The sequence below is a fragment of the Vulpes vulpes genome, chromosome 13, assembly GCF_048418805.1.
Source record: "Vulpes vulpes isolate BD-2025 chromosome 13, VulVul3, whole genome shotgun sequence".
NCBI lineage: Eukaryota > Metazoa > Chordata > Mammalia > Carnivora > Canidae > Vulpes > Vulpes vulpes.
In genome coordinates, this window is record NC_132792.1 from 158,101,319 (window position 1) to 158,124,277 (window position 22,959).

The following is a 22,959-nucleotide window of genomic DNA, read 5'->3' on the forward strand; positions in this document are numbered from 1 at the left end:
GGCTAGGTCCTGGGGCGCGTGGGGTGGCCCGGGTGGTGGAGGGGGGCCCCCAGGTTCTCTACCTCCCTGACAGGGCGCAATGAGGAGCAGCCCCTGCTGGAGGGCATGCGGGGGGCTCTGGAAGCCCCTTTCTGGGTGGCGGGCAGGGGGGCGCTGCAGCTTCAGGAGTCCCCAAGGCCTCTGCAGGGCTTGGTGAGGGTCCCCCTCGGGGAAGCTGGGGCTCTTGCCCGCCCAGGTGGAGGTTCCGGTGGGAAGCAGTGCTTCCCGCGAAGCGGAAACTGGGGAGCGTTGGGTGGCGAGGAGGGCGCCCCCCCCCAGGTCGCCCCCCCCCAGGTCGCCCCCTGCACCCTGGCGGGCCCTGGGGCGCAGGCCGCAGCAGGGGGGCCCCCGCCTGGTGCACTTCCCCGCCTGGCCTGCAGGGGCCGCTGCGGGGCCCGCGAGCACAGCGCCCCCGGAGGCCACAGCGCCGGGGAGGCCGAGCGGCATCGGGGCGCCCAGGCCGGCAGGTGAGGGCAGGTGAGGGCGGGCGGTCGGACAGACAGACGGGGCAGGTGGCTGGGGGCGGGGTGGGGGGCCGGAGGGCTCCGGGGACACTGGGAATCTGTGGGCTTCGGGGACTTGGCTTTCTTAGGCCTGATGGGCGTGGGGGGCCGCATGGGGGTGCAGGTGGAGGGAGGGTGACTCCAGCGGTCCCTGGAGGAGGCCGCACCTGGCCTGGCCGCGGACCTTCACCTTCGCTGAACTGCCCACAACGGTGCTTGACCCTGTGCTGCAGGCGGCTTACTGCCCTCCCCCAGTGGGGGGGGGTGACCCACCCAGGGCACCACCTGGCGGCGGAGGAAGCCCCCCAGCACAGGATGGCAGAGGTGGGCTAGCACGGGGAGACAGAGGGGAGGGGTGCCCAGGCCCTTCGAAGACAGCCAGCAACGGGGTGCACGGGTTGGGGCCCGGGGTGCAGGGCGGCGAGGGAGCTGGCTCAGGCCGTGGCCTCCTGGTCCACAGGCAGGCGTTCCCGGGCCGTGTCTGGGAGGGCAGACACGGGGGGCTCTTAGCTCCCTTACCACGGGCCAGACCCCGACTGTGGACTGGGGAACGGGAACAGAAGCCTCCGCCACAGCTTTCTAGGCTTTAGCAACGAGACGCCCAGAGGCCTTTCGGGTCGGAGGCAGAGGACAGACCCCGTGGGCGCTTGGCTCTGCATTTCAGACAGTGGCGAGGCCTCCGGGAGACCCGTAGGCAGGTCGGGGTGACCCGGGGCCTCGTATCTTCCCGTGAGGAGGGAGAGGGGAGCGGATGGTGGGAGCGGGCGCTGGTGCGGCTCGGCCCCGTCCCTGTTCTCATAACCGGCCCCGCCTCCCGCAGCTGCCCTGGGACGGAGCACCTGGCGCCGACCCGCTCCCGGCCCCATCTTGAGCTGCAGGCTGCTGCCCCCAGGATGCAGATGAATCCACATCCTCGAAAGCAAAAGTCCAACAGGACGACGTTTTCGCGACCGACTGGCCAGTTCCCTTCGAATCCTAACTTACGCGGTGAGCAGCCGGCCTTGGACCGGGCTGTGTTTCAATTCACTGCAGTCCCAGAGGGGATGGCGTTGCCCGGCGCCGGCGTGAGGTGTCACCTAACGGGCACGAGTCTGTCCACCCCTGGCTGCCCCCTTCACAGCTCCGGGCGCTGTTCCCTGTCTGTGTTCAGACCTGCCTCCACGAGGAGCCTGGAGCTGGGGAGGGAAGGAGACACTGGGGCCTCGTTTTAAGGCTCACGGGGTTCACGGCTGTTCAGGGGGACCAGCTCCCACGGCCCTGCCGTGTCCCATTGCCACGCCTCTCTGTTCTCAACCGAACAGCCAGCGTGATCTTGTTAAACAGCAGTCGGACCACGCTGCCCTTTTGTCCGGAGCCTGCTTTATCAGAGCCAAAGGCCAAGTCCTGACAGTAGCCTTTGCCTTGGGCCTCGCAAGGCCCTCCCGATCCGTCCCGTTACTGCCCTCCTTGTGTCTCCTACGCTCCTCCCTACTTCTCTGTCGCTCCAGGTGCACACTCCTTGCTGCTCCATGAACATGCAGGCGTGATCCTGCCTCCAGGCCTTTGCACTGGCTGTTCCTTTGGCCTAGAATGATCTTTCCCTCGGTATCTGTATAGTTTGGGCCTCGCTTGAGGGAGTGGCCCTTGAAGACTATTCAAATTTAGTTAATGAGATTTTCTCTGACCTCCTGCATATATATGCGAACCTGGATGACCAAACGCAAAAAAGAACAATAGTAACTAGTTCCTACGAAGGAACCACTTGGTAGCTCTGTCTGTAAGCTCTGCTTAGGAGAGTGACTTTTACACAGAAGGTGCTCGATAAATGTATGCCGCAGAGTGAATTTATTGATTTTTCCCTGCTATGGGTCAGGGATTATCCTAATTTTTCACACGAATGAATGGATTGGAACCTCATGATAGTACTACATACCGTGGTTGTCATCCCCACATGTTAGGATGACAAAACTGAAGCGGGGACGTTTAATCTGCTCAAGGTTGTTCCCGACACGCATTCATTCATTCAATCATCACAACAGTAACGGGTCCTAGCGTCTCCGTCTCCGTCATTGTACAGCTGGGGAAGCAAAAGTTGAGTGAGTTTGCTTTGCGGAAGCTCCCAGGGCCAAGAAAGTAGAAGAGCCGAGCTTGGAACTCAGGCAGTTTGACTTTAACAGCTGTGCCGTGGCCCCAAGCCCCACCCCAGAGCACCCTGTTGGTCCAACAGCGTCAAGGGGCCTGAACTCAGGTCTCGTTGCTTCTGTGGCTTCTGGCCCTCACGTTGCTACCATCTCCAGCCTCTTGATTCGTCCCTTCCTCACACCCGTTGGGGTGGACAGGCTCTGTTCTTAGCATTACTCCCCAGCCTCTGTGCCTTCACCTGAGTCCCTACTCAGGGGGGCTTTCCCAGAGGCCCCATCCCGGCCCCAAAACAAGGAAGCTCCCAAGGCCCACTTGAGGTTTCAGGTCCATTCACATTCAGGATTTCAAAGCCTGTCTAGGACAGCTCCAATACTTTGTGGCCACCGGGGCTGACTTAAAAGTCTCTCTCTTTACAACTGCGCCTCCATCCCTGCATCCCTGGCCGTTCCTGACACAGAAGGGCTCTTACCTGAGTCCCCACGTGACTGCTTCTCCACTAAGGCTTCGGAGATCCGCACTAGGCCATAGGCCTGGAGAAGCTGGTTATTGAGCTGGGACACCCACCCAGGCTCTCATGGTTTCTGAGCCTTCTTGGGAGAAGGTAGGGGGTAGGCGGGCCCTGCTTTCCTGTTCCATCTGAGATAATCAGCCAAACGCCTCCCGACTACATCCCTTTGCAGGATTGCGCCAGTCAGAAAGAGATGCCTACGAACTCATTGCGGAGTTTCTAGATCAAGGACAAGGGGTAAGGAAATTCTCTGAACCTTTTAGAGAGTTGATGAGGAAACTAGGAAACAATGACAACGTCCTTGGTTTCTGAATTCTAGCCTTAGCTTGAAAGCTACCCGAAATTCAGCATTTTATTTATTTATTTATTTATTTATTTTTATTTTTTAGAGAGAGAAAGAAGGTGGGGAGAGGAAGAGGGAGAGAGAGAATCTTAATCAGGCTCCGTCCTAGCCTTGTGGGTCTCAACCTCACAACCCTGATATCTGAGCCGAAATTGAGTCAGACGCTTAATCAACTGAGCCACCGAAGCGTCCTACCCTGAAATTCAGCCCATTTTTGCCTTCTGACCTGGACAGTCTGAGGTCAAGCCAGCAGTCAGGATCTGTACAAAAGAATCTTCCCTGTGGGCCCCTAGCTCCATTGTCCCCAGAGGCCTGTGAGGAGCCCAGGGCATGGACGAGGGCCAGTGTAGGGGATGCGGGAACTGTGCTGAGGACATCGAGTGAGCTAATCCGTCTGGCTGCTCTGAGGTCTGGGCTGGCTGTGAGGCGCGGGGTACGGGGGGGGGGGGGGGGGGGGGGCAGTCCGCAGGTGCCTGGCTCACGGGCAGGTTGTCTCTGTGTTCTTTCCTAGTCCAAGTTGGAAAAGCTGAAGTTCCTGAGGGCTGTGGAAACCTTGAGCAGCGCTGTTCACGCCCAGCCAAATGGCAATATGAATGATTACTTTTCCAAAGCCGTTCTGGCCAGGAAAATTGAGGTGAGGAAGACCCAAGCTCTCTGGGAGTTGGTCACCCAGGAATGAGGATGACAGTCCAGAGCCAAGAGCTGGCATCTCTCTTGGAGGGAAATTCTTGTTTCTTCCTGGCTCTTCTAGGTATTAATCCTTGAAGAAATCACCGAGGCCTTGGTCAGCAATGTGCGTCCGCAAGCCATGCTCTGCATCGTGGCTCTGAGGTTCCTTCCTTGCTTTTACCTTCTCTGAGCCCCTGGGTCTCCGATGTTGAGGCTGTTTGGGTTGAGAGGAAGGGCAAGATTTGCGGGCTTCAGTTTTGGGGTTGGGTGGCAGGGCCCCATGGCTGCAACCTCCTCTACCAGCATCGAGGGGTGGTAGAGGTATCCCCAGTTTCACTATTAGAAGCCTGTTAGGACACCTGGTGTAGGTAGGGAAGGCTCCCTAAGAAGCCAGGGACCTCTTTTCCGGGCAAGGAGGCCACTGAAAAGTGTTTGCTGTGGCTCAGAAAGGACAGCAAAGCAGGTTCTACCATTGGGTCCTAGAAGCATAAGCCAGCGTGTCACTACTATCCTCCAACGCTCTCTTGTTGCTCCTCCTCCTCACCAGCCAGGTGAATCCACCGTTCTACTTATCCCAGAAACTGGACCTGGTAAATGCCTGCATCTCTAGCATATTCTCTCTGCCACTTATCATGCCCAGTCTAGACCGAAAGGAGAGCGCTAGTCTCTACCTCCAGGTAATCACCTCTGTCGCCTCCTGATAGAGGTCTCCATGGGAGGGATTTGTCTTCAGAGGCTTCCTCTGTCTTCTTAGCTCCTGGGCCCTCCCCCTGTCCTCCCTGACCCCTCCTTGGGGAGCTCACAGCCTCGTGGTCCTCGTGCTGCCTAGGAGTAACCCCGCTGCCTCATTGTCACCCGTCTCACTAGGGAGTGGCTCATGCTCCCACATTGCCTGTGTCTTCTCTCGCCGAGGCTCTCATTTCTCTAGTTCCACAGCAGATTCGGATTTGGACTGCCAAATCTGAAGAACTTTCACGTTTAAAAATAGAACTTTCCTTAATCTAGCAGAATGAATCCCTAATGGTGAGAATCTCATGGGGATTGCATGTGTCGGGGAGAACTGCCCAAGGCCTACATTTTACTATTTGGGCCCCAATTTGGGCCGGCCCTGGTCCGGTCTTCAGGGAGGTCAAGGAAGATCAGCACTTGGGAAGCTCAGAGTGTGGCGGCAGGGCTGGGCCCTGCGTTCCTTGCTCCTGAGGAGGGGTCTGGGGAACATGGGGGGTGCCCCCAAGGAGCCAGGCCGGCGGCGGCTGTTGGTCCTCCTACACTCCACGCCTCCTCCTCGCTCGTCAGACGATCCAAGCCTTAGATGACATGTTACAAGCTCTCGTGATGGAGGATATGGAACCCAATATGCCCACACTGCAGAACTTCCTGGAGGTAAGTGGCTGTAGAAGTCAGGGAAACTGAAGCCCTGCGTTAAATCTGGTCTTCCAGGAGGAAAGACAAGGACTCTTAGGATAGTCTGGGGGCCTTTCCAGCCCAGAGGCCATCGGCTCTCAAACCTCCGTGAGCATCACGATGACTTGCAGGCCACTCCCTGCATTGCCCTCTCTCTGTCTTTAAGAGCCTTCCAAATATTCTTAGTTACGATCCATCATCATCTCTTTGTGGGTGACTTTGAATAGCCCAGAATCCTTGAAACCAACTTTCTTTTTTTTTTTTTTTTTTAAGATTTTACTTATTTATTTATTCATGAGAGATACACAGAGGGAGAGAGAGAGGCAGAGACACAGGCAGAGGGAGAAGCAGGCTCCATGCAGGGAGCCCAACATGGGACTCGATCCCGGGTGTCCAGGATCACACCCTGAGCTGAAGGCGATGCTAAACCGCTGGGCCACCCGGGCTGCCCGAAACCAACTTTCATCAACAAGATGGTAACTAGTGAGGATGACACAATTTTGGATAAAACATTGTGCGTGTGTCTCCTGCATGTGACAACCAAAACAGAGACAGGATTTGTCTCTTGAAAACACTTTGACGAGGGCCATTTCTAGGGAGGAAACATATCCATATTGGGATTAGGGACATGGTTTTTTTTTTGCAATGTATTATTTCCGGTACATTTGTTGAGAACCATTTCTGTGCTTTGCAAGTACGTTCGCTGCAAGTGGACTCCTAAATGCACTGTTACAGTTTGAGTTTATGGGGAACGGAGATGCAGAGCTCGGGTTCTCCATCAGGGTGGGGTCCTCAGGAAATCCATTCCTGGAGTCCTCATTATCCAAAGACAAATGGTGCTCCCCAAAGGCACCACCTGAAATAGCTTCCAGAATTTTACTTGTCAACTTATCTTGCTGAATGAAATTTAAATGATAAAAATAAGATTTTTTTTATGCAACAAAATTTAGATTATATTTACTGCTTGGAGGTAATTCTGAAAACAAAAAAAAAATCAAGTGTGTCTATTTTAGACATAATTGTTCCTACAAAAATTATATGATCACATAATACATCATTTGTTTCATATTTGACCTTGCACCGTGGGATCAGAAAGAGGATTAATTTTGAAAAAAAATATGTAAGGTCTATTTAGTCTTCCCAAGGGCTCCTTTCTCTCTCTCTCTCTCTTTCTTTTTTCGTCTTTGCTTTTTTTGGTATTTTTATTAAGGTAGGATTTACGTACAGTATAGTGCACCCTTCCTAGCGGATAGTTCTGCGGGTTTTGACAAATGCAGTCATGTCTACACAACTACGGTCAAGCTACAGAGCTGTACCCCCCATCACGTGACTCTGTCCTCAATGGTTCTTCCCAACCCAACCCCTGACAATAGATGCTCTGATTTCCTTTTTGGTATACGTGCTGCCAAAGCAAGCGAGCGTCTGTTTGTCTTTCTGGCAGTCGGGGATGTAGGCTCAGAGCAAGGAGGGACGAGGGCAGTGCTCCCGTAGAAGGCATCGATGGTGTCTCTACGCTGCCTTTCCAGATCATCTTGCCTTGGTTAACGCCGTCAGAGAAAGTGCATGAACAGAGCCGGGCCTTGGGCACCATCTCCCGGATGCTGAGGTTTATTTGCAATTTCCCAGAAGTGTCGGTGAGTGCCTGGGGTGGGGGGGAAGGCTGGCCCGCGGACTGGCCTCTGCACACGGAGCAGCTGACCGAGCCCGAGCCTCTGCAGGGCTTAACGAGAGCACCTTATGATTGATGTGTTTATTTACCACGAATGCCTTTTCTGCTTCTATGGGATATTGGCCTTAGCCTCGTAAACTCAGATCGCCCAGACACATCTCAGTCTGGTGGGAGGCCGTGGCCTGCACAGCTTCCCACTGGCTAACATATTTCAGGCGTCTGGCTGCCCCCTTGCCCGGGGTGTCGCTTCAGGAGGTTTCCCCACTCCAGGCCGGGGTGTGGGGTTGGTGGGGTGAGAGGGGCCACACACAAGCAAATAACAGTGATGTGGGAAGGAAGGGGAGTTTGGAGGGGGCGGATGGCCATGGTGGGGAGAAGCTGCTTTGGGGATGGTGGAGAGGTAACGGTTTCCTCTTCCTGGCAGCACTTGACGGAGTTCTCCATCAGTGGGAAGCTCATGGGCATCCTAGGCCTGTTCTGCATGAACGCCAACTATGAGATCAGCGCAGAGGCCTCGGAGGCACTGCATTACTTGTTCAAAATCCTTGTGCTTCATAGAAGTAAGTGATAGGAGCCTGGACTGTCCCGGGTCCGCAGCTGAGTGTCCCGGGCCCTGCTGAGTGACAGGAGCAGCGGTCATCGAGTGCCTCCCTTGTGTCGGGCACACCGAAGGGCAGGTCTCTCCTGCAGGGGCACCGGGACCTCCAAACCACGGCTGATGCAGGGCCCTGTTTTAAAAGACTCTAGGAGAGCCTTGGAAAAAAGGGGGAGCTAGGTTCGCAGGCACCTGGGAGAGCCCATCACGACTGCTGGGTGCCCGACTGGGAAAATCGGCATCCTTTCTCAGGGAACAGACTTGGGGACGTTTGGTCTAGACCTTCTCTGGCCCCAGAAAAACCAAAGATATAGACAGCCCCGCACGCTTACGGAGGTGCTAGAGGGATTGGCAAGCATGCCCTCACGGGGGCTTCAGAAACGGGGGCTTTTTATGATTCGAGAAGATGTGCTTCTGTACTGCTCAGCTGTGGGGTGAGGGTGGGAGGGGCCCTCGAGGTGGCTCGGCTACAGGAACAGCCACCTGCCCAGATACAGCCCTCCCCCTCAGCCTGGAGCCGGGGAGCCCTCCCCATTGGGCCGGGCAGGGAGGGAGCGGGTGCCCCTTGCTCCCTGTTAAGGCCCTGCCCCGTAATTGTGCTTGCATCGGAGGTCTGAAGCAGAAGACGGAGGGCATCCTGAAGGAGCTGCAGAAGCATTTCCGGGGAGGATGGTTTGCCAACATCCAGAGTCTCACAATGGTACCCGCTGCTCTCCGCGGCGTGGGGGGCTGCACGGGGGTGTCTGCGGGGGAGAAGGGTGTCTGGGTAGATGTCACAAAGAGGGCCTGGCTGGGGTCACGGAGGAGGCTCCCCCACCCAGGGAGCTGGGCCCCGAGTTCCAGGTCTCACGGGCAGCCTGCGGGAGGACTAAGGCCCACTCCCCGCGCGGCACTGGACCTGAGTGACGCTTGAGGCCATCGAGGGAGTCTGTACAATAGGGGCAGCGTCAAGCCCTCCTGCCCCACAGACTGCGCCCTGTACCTCTACTCACGGCCTCGCTTTAATCTCTTCGATCAGCAGAGGGGTTGCTGGTGTTAACGCTGTGTCCCCGCGTGGGCTGCTCAGCCGTGCCAGCCCGAAACCCACGGACGGCCTTCCCTCCCTCCTGCCCGCCGTTTTCCGCGGCCGGTTCAGTCCCGCGTCTGCCCCTTCTCACCCTGAATGGCCTTGAGTCCCTCCCCTCTGCCCCGGGCCACCGCGGTCACCCCGATTCAGTCCAGCATCAACGTCTTGCCTGGGTTATCGCGGCAGCCTCCGGCTGATCACCCCGTTTCCCACCGTGCCCCCCGCCGCACCAGTTTCTGCGCTGTCGTCGGACAGTTCGCAAGAGCACGTATCATCGTCCCAGTCCCCCCAGACTTCGCGCCGACCTCCCGTGGGGCTTATGCTACAGGCCAGCGAGGCCCTGCAGGACGCGGCTCCTGGCGACTCCCGCCCCACCTAGTCTGGACTCCCCTTCCCCTCCGGGTCCAGGGCCCCCGCGGGCGGGCGCCGCCCCACTGAACGCCGCTTTCCCCCGGCCCTTGCACGGCCTGTTCGCTGCCTGGAAATCTTGCCCCAGTTTTCACCAAGGGTGGACTTCAGAGGAACTTCTTCCAGGAAGCCTTGTCCAACCTTGCAAGTCTAGCTGCGGTGCCCTCACTATGTCCCTTTCTGGCATTTTCCCCACGGCACCATGACTGCTTATCTACCTGCCCTGACGTGACGATACGGTCCTTGAGGGCGAAGGCGGGGGGTGTCTGCTGTGTGGGCTTCCCCCGCTCCTGGCATAGAGCCAGTCACGGAGTTGGGGCGCTCCTTCTGTGAGCGGAGAGCTTCGCTGGGGTGCGCGGACTCAGAAACACGAGGCGCGCCTGTGTTAGACCGTAGCAGTCACTTCTAGCTTGGGAATGCTCTGAACCCACCACACATCAGAACTCACTTCTAAGTGGGATCACCGGATCACGGTCCAGATTCCAAACAGAAATACCTTTTGCGTCGTTCTCTGTATCACGCTGTCTGGACCGTTGCTCTTACCTGGGTACTTGGAGCTGGTAACGCTCGGGAGCCTGGCCTCACACCGTGGGATGGCTAGGTGCTGGCCAGGGGCTGCCTCCACGGGACCCCGGTTGGCTGGCCGCTCTGGAGTCCAGAGGTTTTGTGCAACCCCAGTGTGGGATGCTGACATTGCAGAGTCAGCTGCTGCTCTTCTTTCTTCAGTTCTTCCGGAAATACCTGACCCCTGAAGAGAGAGCAGATGTGATCATGGTGTCCATGGAGACTATGAGCAGTGCCAGCAGGCATGACGTCTGTGCGGCTTCCAAGATGCTAAAGATGATCCTGAAGCACTCGCTGCCGGAAATCGGGAAGGTACCAGCGCTGAGGGACTTACTGACTCAAGGCCCATTTAAGAATTCTCCCTTTCTGCTTTGGATCTGGCTCTATTTCCTACTGGTTGAGGTTTAAGGAATTGAAATCCTTCAGCTGAGAGGAGAAAAAGTCAAATGAGGAGTTGTTTGCGATTGTGTGAACGGCCCTTCCATGGGAAAGGGTGACACGCTGGCCTCGGCTCCTCCAGGAAGGGAAGAAGAGAGTCAAAGCTATAGCAGGAGACTCCTGTGGGGTCCGAGGACCAGTGTCCCTTCTGCTTCCAAACAGTGTGCTAGGTCTGTGGATGCACAGGTGGGAGAAAGCACAGAGATCATCTACCCATCTATTCACTGATCGATCTATCAATCTATCGATCTATCTACTGATCAATTGATTTCTTAGATCTATATGTCATACGGCTCTATTTCACATATATCTTACGTATCTATCATCTCATATCTATCATATCGTATTTCCTATATGTATGGATTTGTGAGACACTGACATGAGCCACAGGTGGAATACAGAGACTTTTGCCAGACGTGGGACTGGTTCTTAGTGAAATTAAGATAGCGTAGTTGACTTATGTTTCTTTCTTATCCCATTATTAAAGGTCTTAGCGATTGATCGGTTCACTCTCATCCCAGTGGCCTAACCTGCCCCTCTGTCTTGCTCCTGACACCTCCACAAGAGGTTCAGTTATTATCCTGCGTCTCACCCTTACCACTCCCTCTGGCCCGGAGAGCCATCTGAATGCCTCAGAGCAGACCAGGAGTGAGCTCTCAGAGCTGAAGGCCACCCCCGAGGTGAAGCACTGCAACCTCCCCACTCAATGCCTGTAATCCCTTCGGGAGCCCTCCTGACCCTTCGGCAGCCAGACTCTGCTGAAAGCACTTTCGGGAAGCTCACTACCTTAAGCCACAAAGCTCATCCTAATTCGTGAATCACTTCCGTTATTAGAAAGTTCTACCTTCTTGTGCACTGAAATCTTCATCCCCGTAGTTTCCAGCCCCTGGCCCACATTTGCTTTTCTGGAGTTATGCAGAAATCAATTCCTCTCCAGGTTTTACTAAAACTAGGTGCCACGCGCTCTGCTAGCCTCCTCCCCTTGTTGTTTTACTGAACTCGTACACCAGGTCTGCGAGGAAGTAATGGTTCCCTTTTGAGAAATGGGGAAAAGGCTCAAGGAGGCTAAGAGTTTTCATAACTGAAGTTTCTCGAACACTTATTATGTGGCAGACCCTGTTCCAACCACTGTAGACGTATTAGCTCAGAACTATTGAGGTGAGTTAGGTTGTTCTCATTTTCTATATGAGGAATTAACAGAAGTAACACGTAGAAAAGGTGGAAAACTTGCAAAAGGTCACACAACTGGTAAGTGAGGTTCAAATTCAGGCACTATGACTCCAGGACCTCTACTGTTCACCACGAGGGACACTGCTGAGTCCACACGGCTGGTAAACTGTGAGACGGGAGCACCCCTCTTCCCTAATAATAGGCTTTATGCCTCCTGTCCTCACTTCTCCAGGTTACTGATCCCTGACACTTGCTTCATTCCTTGTGACATGGTTTCCAGGCACGACTCGAGTCACCCTTCCCTGCTGCTCTTCATTTTGTCCCTCTAAAATATGGGGGACACGACAGCCCCCAGCCACACAGCTGTGGCCTGACCAGAGCAGGACAGTGACTGCTGGGGACCGGTTCACACCGGTGTGCACCCACATACTTTATACGGTTGCTTAGTTATCCACGTCCCGAGGAGTTGCTGATGAGTGTCCAGGACGAACCTTGCTCCTCCTTGCTCCTGACCCCACTTCAGGTGCCAGAAATCATCCAGTACACTTACCACAATATGAACAGCATCACTGAAACCACGGCCCAAGGGACCATAGAGAAGATCCTTTACCTGCTGGCCCAGAGCTACACCGATGAAGTTATCCTGACACTATTTAAGATGGAAGATCAGTCACAAAGGTAGGCGACTCTATCAGTGCCACCGACCAGCCCCCCGCTGTCTTCTACTTTGCTATACTTCAAATGTACCCAATTTTCAGTATAAGTGAGTTCCTTACTTATTTGGGGGCAGGTGATTGTAAAAGTAATAGGGGATTGCTTGTTGCTGCCAATTTGAAAGCATGTAAAATTTTGAAAAAGCAAAAAAAAAAAAAATTTAAATCCGTTATACTGGTTATAATTTTTCTACCTTTTATTTATTTTTATTTTTTAAAGATTTATTTATTTGAGAGAGAGAGAGAGCATATGCACGAGTAGGGGGAGGGCAGAAGGAGAAGGAAAGAGAGTCTCAAGCAGACTCACCACTGAGTGTGGAGCTCAATGCAAGGCTTGATCCCATGACCCTGAGATCATGACCGGAGCTGAAATCAAGAGTCTGATGCTCAACCGACCTACCTTTTAAAAATGGTTTTTAAAAATGTATTATCAAGGGATGCCTGAGGGGTTGAGCGTCTGCCTTCAGCTCAGGGCGTGATCCTGGGGTCCCAGGATCGAGTCCCACATCGGGCTCCCCACAGGGAGCCTGCTTCTCCCTCAGCCTCTGTCTCTGCCTCCCTCTCTGTGTCTCTCATGAATAAATAAATAAAATGTTTAAAAATGTATTATCCAGCTCATACTGCACACATCAGTTTGCATATTTTTTCACTTAACATTTTATTATAGCATCTTCCTAAGTTAAAACCTTTTTGTAAACATGCTTTTAATGGCTTCCTAATGTTATATGTTGTATCATATATTTTGTGAATCTACTACACTATAATTTCCTTTTTTAAACTTGAAAGATTTTTAAATTTACATGCAGCAGTATTCACCCTTTGGTCATATGGTTCTGTAAGTTTTCTCAGATGTATGGTCACAATCTCCACCCCTATAAGCAAGATACAGAGCATTTCCATCACCCCCCGTGTGTGGGAATACGTGTGGGTATACCCCTTCTGGGGTCAGTTCCCTCTTCCACACTCAGCCCTTGGCAACCACCGATCTGTTCTCTGTCTCCATCATTGTGCCCTTCCCAGAATGTGGTAAATAGAATCTTACAGCACGAATCATAACGGTAAAAAATAGAATCATGCTTCTGAGTCTGGCTTCTTTCACCCTGCATAAGGCATTTGGGATTCATCCGGGTTACTGTATGTATCCATTGTTGAGTAGTCCATTGCATGGATACAGTTTTTTTTTTTAATTTTTTTATTTATTTATGATAGTCACAGAGAGAGAGAGAGAGAGAGGCAGAGACACAGGCAGAGGGAGAAGCAGGCTCCATGCACTGGGAGCCCGACGTGGGATTCGATCCCGGGTCTCCAGGATCGCGCCCTGGGCCAAAGGCAGGCGCCAAACCGCTGCGCCACCGAGGGATCCCAGTTTTTTTTTTTTAATCCATTTACTTTTTGGGTGGTTTCCAATTTTTGGTAATTATAAATAATGCTGCTATAAATATCTCTGTTCAGTTTTTTGTGTGAACATCGGCTTTCATTTTTGTTGGGTAAATTCCTAAGGGGTGCATTGCTGGGCAATATGGCAGGTGTATGTTTAACTTTAAATGAAACTGCCAAACTATTTCTCAGGTGCAGCTTTCCCATTCCCACCAACAATGTAGGAAGGTTCCAGTTGCTCCCACCCTTGTTCACAGCTGGTATTTTCATTAAAAAAAAAAAAAAATTAGTCATTCTACCAAGTGGGTAGTGGCATCTCATTGTCATTTTATTTGCTTTGCCCTAATTTAATTGTAGCTAATGATGCTGAGCATGATTTCATATGTTTATTTGCCATCCATATAGCTTCTTTGTTCAAGTATCCAAATCTTTTACTCATTTCTTAATTGTTTGTTTTCTTATCATTGAGTTTTGAGTGTTCTTTATATATTCTGGATACAAGTCTTTTGTCAGGGGGATCCCTGGGTGGCTCAGCGGTTTGGCACCTGCCTTTGGCCCAGGGCGCGATCCTGGAGTCCGGGATCAAGTCCGACGTCGGGCTCCCGGCATGGAGCCTGCTTCTCCCTCCTCCTGTCTCTGCCTCTCTCTCTCTCTCTATCATAAATAAATAAATAAATCCTTAAAAAAACAAAAAACAACAAAAAAACAAGTCTTTTGTCAGATACATTTGATACATTTCTCTGATACTTCATTTTCTGCGAACTTAGCCTATCAGTTACCGAGAAAGGAGTGTTGAAGTATCCACGTGTAATTACGGATTTGTCTATTTGGTCCTTCACTTTACCACTTCTTGCTTCATATATTTTGTTAGGTGTACGCACATTTAGAATTGCTACATCTTGATGAGTTGACGCTTTTATCATTAGTGAATGTCCCTCTTCATACCTAGGAATATTCGCTGTCCTGAACTTTGTCTGGTATTCATACTGCCACTTTTTCTTTGCTTTGATTTGCCTTTACGTGGTATATCTTTTTTCATTCTTTTATTTTTAACTAGTCTATAGTATTATATTTATAGTGGTTTTTTTGTGTACAGCATATAGTTAGTTTGGTATTGTGTTTTTTTTCTTATTAACATTTCTATGTTTCAATTGGTGTGTTTAGACCGTAACATTTAATGTAATTAATGATGTGGTTAGGTTTTTTTTCCAGTTTCATTGAGATATAATTGACATATATCACTGTAGAAATTTAAGGTGTATAACATAGTGGTTTGATTTGCATATATTGTGAAATAATTATTGCATAAGTTTGATTAGCATCCATCATCTCATATGGATGACATAAAAAGGGAGAGCAAAAAATCTTTTTTCCTTGTGATGAGAACCTTTAATGACCTTCACATATATTATACAGCAGTATTAGCTACAGTCATCATGCTATAATTATTATAGCCCTAGTATTTATTTATCTTGTCACTGGAAGTTTATACCTTTTCGCCTTCTCTTTCCATTCCCACTTCACCCCCACCACCTACCTCTGGTAACCATAAAATACGATCTTTTTCTCTATGAGTTTGTTTGCTTGTTTATTGTTTTATTTTTTTAATTTATTTTTTAAAAAGATTTTATTTATTTATTTATGATAGACAGAGAAAGAGAGAGAGAGGCAGAGACACAGGTAGAGGGAGAACATGCCAGGAGCCCGACGCAGGACTCGATCCCGGGACTCCAGGATCGCGCCCTGGGCCAAAGGCAGGCGCCAAACCACTGAGCCACCCAGGGATCCCCTATTGTTTTATTTTTAAAGATTCTACATATAAGTGAGATCACATGGTATTTGTTGTTCTTTGTCTGACTTATTTCATCTAGCATAATGCCCTCAAGGTCTGCTCTGCTGTCACAAATGACAGGATTTTCTCATCTTTTATAGCAAAAGAATTATCCATTGTCTACATATAAGTATGGTTGGATTTAAGCCCACCACTTTATGATTTGTTTTCTGTCTCTGTTTTTCTTTTTTGTTCCAATGTTTTAGGATTTTAGTGGGTCTTAGGATTCTTAACATACCTAAATTTTCATAGTCTGTGTAAAGTTGATATTTTATAACTTCAAGAAAATACAGAAGCTTTCAGCATATAGGTTCCTTTTCTCCCTGTTATCCTATAGTTGTGGTATGTATTACGTCTACGCACATTGAAGAAACACAGCAAAAAATGTCATAATTTTTGCTTTCAATAATCATTACCTATTTTTAAACTTGAGAGAAAAATAGTCTGGTACATTTACCCAAATATTTACCATTCTTGTTGCTCTTCCTTCATGATTGAAGTTCCATGTTTCCTTCTGATAAAATTTCTCCTCAGCTTGAAGAACTTCCTGTAGCTTGTCATTCAGAACAGGTCTGCAGGTGACGAATTCTGTTTGTTTTCTTTTACCTGGGAATGTCTTTATTTTACCTTAATTTCTAAAGAATATTTTCATTGTATGTAAAATGCTAGAATTCTAGAGTTCAAGGTTGATGGCTTTTCTTTCCCAATTGCTTTAAATATGTCATTCTATTGTCTTCTGGACTACACAGTCTCTGATGAGAAATCTCTAATAGTTCAAGCATTATTTTCTATATGCAACGTGCTGTCTTTTTCTTGGTTGTTTTCAAGATTTTTTTTTTAATCTTCATTTTCAGAAGTTTGATTATGAGATGTGTGGGCATGGTTTCCTTGGGTTTATCCTGTTAGAGCTTCACCAAACATCTTGAATCTGTTCATATGTATCCTACACCAAATTTGGAGGAGTTTTAGGCCATTATTTCTTCAGATACACTTTCTGCACCAATATCTTTCTTCTCTCTGAGATTCTGGTGACATGAATATTAGACTTTTCGATGGTGTCACATAAGTCCCTGAAGTCCTATTAATTTTTTTCTAATTTCTTTGTTTTTGCAGATTTTATAATTTTTGTTAATGTATCTGCAAGTTCATAAACTCTTTCCTCTATTTAATCTCCAATTTCCTACTGGTCCCAGATAATTAATTTTTGTTTCAATTTTTTGTTTCAATTCTAAAATTTCCATTTGGTTCTGTTTTTTATTTTTATTATTATTTTTTAGGACTTTATTTACTTATTTGACAGAGAGAGGGAGCGAGCCAGAGAGCACAAGTGAGGGAATGGTAGAGGAAGAGGGGAAGGCAGGCTTTCCACTGAGCAGGGAGCCTGATGCGGAGGCTCAATCCCAGGACCCTGGGATCATGACCTGAGCTGAAGGCAGGTGCTTAACCAGCCGAGTCACCCCGGCATCCCTGGTTCTGTTTTTTAAATAGCTTTTATTTCTTTGCTGAGAATATCTATCTTTCCATTCATTTCAGCAGTGTTCATCTTTCCATCATGGAGCATGTTTAAAATGTCTACATAAAGTCTTTATCCGGAAAAAAAATTTCTTCACCTGCTAACTTCCACACTTTAGTAATCTCAGGATTGGCATCTGTCGATTTTCTTTTTCTTTGAGGACTGATTACGTTATCCCGTTCTTTGTATGTCAAGTAAATTTAGATTGTAGTCTGGACATTTTTAATATGATGTTGTGAGGCTCTTGGTCTTGTTAAATTCTCCTGGAGAATATTGATTTTTTTTTTTTAAGCGATCGACCTGGTGTACGGTTTAGACTGCAAGTTCTGTCTCACCTTGTGGACGTAATTTCAATGTCTGTGAAGTTTTTAAGGTCTTTGCTGTGCTGCTTTGGATCTGTCTTGCACACGTGCTTCTCAAGGGTTATTTGGGTCTACCCGGTGCATGCACAGCTCAGGGATGATTCCAGAATTTATGTGTTGGCTCATTTACAGAATTAGGAATTCCTCTCTCTCTCTTCTCTTTGAGATTTCTCCCACCTCCTGGCTTCCAGGGACACCTTTCCAGGTCCTCTGTCTAGAAAGTTGGGCTTTCTCTCAGGGTTTTACTGCTTGTGCCAATGCATTTGCACAGCTTGGCCCATGTTTCGGGCAGTAAAGTGAGAAAAGAGATAGAGATAGAGAGAAAAGGGTTTTTCTCCCTTCCACACACACATACTCTGGGTCATAAGGCCCCTGTCCACTTCATGCACTGGGCAACTGGATCCATCCTCAGAACAGGGTTGAGAGAGAAAAGAGACAAAGAAAGAAAGCTTCTACCCACACTTTCACAGAGCCACAAGTGTTAGGTTCCTATTTTCCCAGACCTTCTGCTAGAATGACAGAGTTTTACTCTGAGATTTTGCTTTGTGTGCCTGCTGCATAGTTTCACACTGGGGGCCAGCTCCAGGTCAAAGTTGGGAGATAAAAGGGGAGCGGGGAGGCTCTGGGAAGCTCATCTGGTAAGGGTTGCTTTTCAAATTATGGCTTTCTGCCCCCAATCCATCTGCTATTAATAATTTAAAAAACCTTCCAAGCAGTTGCTTCCGTATTTGACCAGCGTTTTTAGCATTAATTGGGGGAAGTGATTGGATGGAATGTGCTTGCTCTGTCTTGGCCAGCACAGCACCAAAACACATAATTTCTTAGTAAAGAAATAAAGAAAATTAAGAGAATCTTAATCTTAGGGAAATTAAGATTGCTCGTTAATGTCTAATAAGTATCCAGGAGGTAGCAAGAGCTTGGACAAGGCGGCAAACCACAGGGGACTCTTCTGACTGACATGCGACTTTGAAGTGACTGATTTGCAACTTTGAAGTGTGGCCTGAGATATTTTCTCACGTCAGGCTCGTAAACCAAGTGAACATCTCCAGATTTATCTACTATGCATGGGATGATAGAGAACAGAGAGGTCTGGAGGTGATGACAAAGGGAAAGAAGAAGAAGAGAGGGGCCAGAACACTGGGCAAAGGAGCCCGGAGTCCCTTCCCTTGGAAGGCCTGTGGGGTCTATGGAGGGTGACCATGTTGGTGGGGTTTTGCCCTTACAGGGGAGTTCACAAGCCCTGGGAAATCCTGGCATCATTCCCCAAAGGCTATGAAGTGATCATGGAATTTCTGCTGCAGAAACTGACTCCACACCAGAAAACAAAGGGCCAGGAGCCCAGTCACAGGAGAGAGATCTCTCCGTTGATTGTATGGAGGGGCCCATGGAAGGGGCTGGGTGCTGGGGCGGGGGTCGTGGGGCCTTCCTGGTGCCCCATCCCAGGCTGTCCTGAGCTCTTGGGGCCTCTCCCTTTGACATATCCACGTTTGGATATTCTAACGCAGAGTCTTGGGGTGGTCGGAGGGAGGGTTTTCTAGTTGTGCTGCCTTGTAGGGAAACGGAAGAACTAGTTTCTCATTCTCCCTGGGTGAGCCCGGGTGAGTTTAGGTAAGAAGAGCACCCCCAGGCCCCCCCTTAACTCTTGAGGTCGGTGCGGGAATGAAACAACCGCCACAACGTTGAGAGCAGTTAAAAATAATAACATTCTAGAAATTGCCCTTTATTTTTCTTGGCTCACGCTAATTTAGTTTTGACTTGCTGTGGGCTTCTCTGGGCCAGCCCATCATGGTGATAGGTTATGGGCAGAGATTTCATGGTGACAGGACCCACGGTGACGAGACTTGGAATATCAAAATGGTAATGCCTCCACTTTCCTCTTCACCCTCAGGCCACCAGGGCCATCCACGAGCTCCTGCTGGAACCGAGTCGGCGGATAGAGGTGCAGACCTTCTTCTCCTCCCTGTTTATGACCCTGCTGAACCAGATCTCCTTTCTTGTGGTTGAAGGGGGCACTGACATCCAGGATCAGCAGCATGTAACCGAATGGGTGGACCCTGTCAGGTACCTTTGGCCTCTGGGCCAGAGTTCCTAGTGGCCGTGATTCGGGGCCCATCCAGCAGCCATGTCTAGTTATTCCTTTGCCACTTGCCTGCCCTGGCCCCAGGCTGCTGGTTCTGGACACCCTTCTCACACCTCCCGTGTAGGGCACTGGGTGTGTTCCCCGTACATCATTCCAGCAAGTCTTTCTGGACTTTTTAGAAAAGAGTTTGTTTCTGACTTACTGGGCTGATGCCAAGCTTCTGTACCAAAGTGAAATCAATATGATGGATAAAACAGTTACCCTTCTGCTGGCTTCCTGCACCACCTCGGGGGCCCCCACATCTCTCTTGGCCTTGGTGTCTCATGTGTAAAATGTTAGCCTGAGTCTCTGAGGGCAGTCGCTCTACCCAACGGTTCATGATTCTAAGGGAGGTTTGCGTAGGCAAGCAGGCCGCAGGTGCGGGAGAGGAGCACAGATGGTGGGGATGACTTCCTGTCTGCTTTCTGCCTTTTCTCCAGCGCCACCGTGGAGGCCCTGAAGGCTTTGATGCTAAGGGCTGGGTATGGGGACTATGTGTCTTTTGTTCAGAAACTTGGGGGCTGGGAGCTGCTTACCAGTCCTGAAAGACACTATGAGGGTGTCACTCTGCTGGCCAGGTAGGCCTCTACCCCGTCCCCGGCCGGAGGACCTCCCATCTCATTGGCTCTCTCCTGGGGCCCAGCTCTGATCCTGAGCATTCTGCTGTCATCGGCAGGGCCATGGTCATCAAGAACTGTTGGCACAACCGCCCCATCTTCAGCTTCATCATCAAGACTCTCCAAGAAGTGGGCAACACGAACCACTTGACAGCCTTTGTGTTCATGACCGAGGTAAGCAGTTCTCGGTGGGAGGAGGGGGGGGAAGGCGGTTCCTCTAGAAGGCAGCTGTACCCAAGGGCCACCTCCAGGGACGGCTGGGGGACAAACGGGCGGCCTAATTCACCGTGGCTCCCCGCCTCCCAGAAGGGTCGGGGTCACTGTTAATGACAGGTTACCTTGGGTCACAAGCTTTGAATTTACCTGGTGTAATTCCTCCTTGACTCTTAAGGCAGCTCAACCCTGTTCCGACTTTACGGGAAGAACAGCTCTTTCCGTCAGCCACCTCGACCCTCACCAGCCTTTCAAAACAAATCTTTGCTTTAGTACCACTGGTTGACTCAATGTATTTCCGCCATTTGATGGGGGAAAAAGTGTAGAAAATTTAGACAATATGATAAAGAACTTTAAAAATGGTAAAACCATGCATCGTCACAACACCCAGAGGAAACCACTTTCAGGTTTTGGCCTAAAGGGAGGCGTGTGTGTGTGTGTGTGTGTGTGTGTGTGTGTGTCTTTATCATAGCTGACATCATGCTCCACTCCTCTTTATCCTGCTCTCTTCAAACATAAATTTTAATGGTGCTATAATCTTTTATCACAAAGATATTCTATAATTTATTGGATGTTTGGTCTCTAAATTTACAGTATTACAAATATCACTGTAGTGGACACCTCTGTGCAAAAGCTTTGCCCATATTCCGGATTATTTCCTTAAATGTTGAATATAGCAACACCTGGGGGGCTCAGCAGTTGAGCGTCTGCCTTCAGCTCTGGGCGTGACCCCCGGGGTCCTGGGATCGAGTCCCACGTCGGGCTCCCTGCAGGGAGCCTGCTTCTCCCTCTGCCTGTGTCTCTGCCTCTCTCTCTGTCTCTCATGAATAAATAAATAAAATATTTTTTAAAATGTTGAATATAGGTAGAAGTGTTGGTTCAGAAAATATGAATGACTCCTATGATTTCTTTTTACACGAATCCCAAATTACTTTCCAGGAAAGTTGAACCAAATTACACTTCCACCAGCAGTGTTGGGGGAAAAGTTTGGGATTTCTGGCTCACCATAGCTTTAAATAGGCTCCTTTTAAAATTCAAGCTACCTTTTTTTTTTTTTTTTAAGGAGTAAGATTACGTTTGACCATAACAAAAGATAGTACAGTGGCTCCTACTGGACTACAAGCAGATATTCTCCTAGTGTGTCACAATGTGTCCTTCGTAGGCTGTAGGACCTTGCTGGAAGGTGCCCACGGCCATGAGCTAATTTGTGTGCGTTGCCAGGGCTGCTGGTGTATGCGTTCAAGGAGGTACATTGTGTGAGCAGAACTCCAGCTAGGGATGTGGGGATGGGGGGATGTGGATGTAGGGTGCAGAAGTCTGCATGGCAGAGGATGTCCAGCATTAATGGACTTCACGTCTCTAGGGAAGCTGTTTAAATGCAGATTCCTGGGCCCCATCCCAAGGACTTGGATTCCGTGGCTCTGGTGTGAGGGCCAGAGGCTTCGTTTTCTGTAAACACGCTCGTGGTTGTTGCAGTACAGGCAGTCCTCGGACCCAGTCTTGGGGAACAGTGCAAGGTGCAAGCCGGCGGGGTTGGAGGGGGCAGGGAGCACCACAAGATGAGCGCCAGTCTCCGAAGAGCAGGAGTTCTGACCTCTGGCTGCGTGTTAGAATCCTCGGGGAGGTTTTTTTTTTTTTTTTTAAGATTTATTTATTTATTTATTCAGAGAGAGAGAAAGAGAGAGAGAGAGGCAGAGACACAGGCAGAGGGAGAAGCAGGCTCCATGCAGGGAGCCCGACGTGGGACTTGATCCCGGGTCTCCAGGATCACACCCTGGGCTGCAGGCGGCTCTAAACCGCTGCACCACCAGGGCTGCCCCTCTGGGGAGCTTTAAAACATGCTGATGCCAAACCACAACTTCGCTCCCTCTCCTGCCTGCCTGCCTGGATATGCGGTTCGAATGGGTCTGGGATGAAGTCCAGGCATCGGTTTCTAGTTCAAAGTTCCTGAGTTCAAAGCTGCAGCTGGGATGGGGACCCACTCCAGAAGCCCCCCGCCTAATCCCCCGAGGAAACAGGCGGACACGCCCATGGCAGTTGGTATCTGCCCCCCCCCCCCATTTTCAGGCTGAGAAGAGTGGAGGGCAGCTGGGGGAGGCGGGGACTGCCCCCCGAAAGGCACTGGGGACCCTGGCCCGCCGGCGCCCGGAGCCAGACCCGGGGAGCCCGGCAGCGTGGGTAACCAGGGGCCGCGGCGGGAGAGCCGTCCGCTAGTGCACGCCGCGTGCACCCCTGTGTGTTCCCCACCCTCGGCCTTTCCCGCCGCGGCCACGGTCACGGGCAGAAGCGCCGGAACGACAGGCCTGTGCACTTTCCTTCAGGGCGCTCAAGGTCGGTGGGGGGGGGGCCTCCGATTTCCATGCAGCTCTGTGCAAAAGCCGCTGTAATCTCTGTTTTGTGGGGGGTCAGGGAGTCTGAGGACCTGGCTGGGCCGGCCAGGGCTGTAGGTGAGGCCGCGGGCCGCGGGGGATGGGGGTGCGGGCAGGAGGGGGTGCGGGCTGGGGGTACCGGTGCTGGCCCCCGAAACCGTTTTGCTGTTGGGACTGAGGTTCCTTTGGCTTAAATGCATCTGATTAGCTTTGTCAAATGACATATCGACCCATATGAATTTTACATAAACATACAAATGAAATCACGCATGCCATTTTTCATTATGGCATTTTTTTTTAAAGATTTTATTTATTTATTCATGAGAGACCCAGAGAAAGAGGCAGAGA

At 50.4% G+C, this 22,959-nt stretch overlaps 1 protein-coding gene across 1 annotated transcript in view; it reads left to right on the forward strand.

Moving 5' to 3' along the window:
• LOC112934555 (maestro heat-like repeat-containing protein family member 7) overlaps positions 1-22,959 on the forward strand; it is a 29,854-nt gene that overhangs the window by 173 nt on the left and 6,722 nt on the right. Inside the window, exons 2-18 of the mRNA XM_072733745.1 lie at positions 74-192; positions 334-506; positions 1,363-1,529; positions 3,344-3,408; positions 4,026-4,148; positions 4,266-4,345; positions 4,731-4,860; positions 5,480-5,566; positions 7,114-7,221; positions 7,681-7,816; positions 8,463-8,551; positions 10,052-10,201; positions 12,021-12,175; positions 18,519-18,663; positions 19,182-19,354; positions 19,853-19,990; positions 20,089-20,203. Of these exons, the coding sequence (XP_072589846.1) occupies positions 74-192; positions 334-506; positions 1,363-1,529; positions 3,344-3,408; positions 4,026-4,148; positions 4,266-4,345; positions 4,731-4,860; positions 5,480-5,566; positions 7,114-7,221; positions 7,681-7,816; positions 8,463-8,551; positions 10,052-10,201; positions 12,021-12,175; positions 18,519-18,663; positions 19,182-19,354; positions 19,853-19,990; positions 20,089-20,203 (2,153 nt within the window). The remainder of the gene's footprint in view (positions 1-73; positions 193-333; positions 507-1,362; positions 1,530-3,343; positions 3,409-4,025; positions 4,149-4,265; positions 4,346-4,730; positions 4,861-5,479; positions 5,567-7,113; positions 7,222-7,680; positions 7,817-8,462; positions 8,552-10,051; positions 10,202-12,020; positions 12,176-18,518; positions 18,664-19,181; positions 19,355-19,852; positions 19,991-20,088; positions 20,204-22,959) is intronic.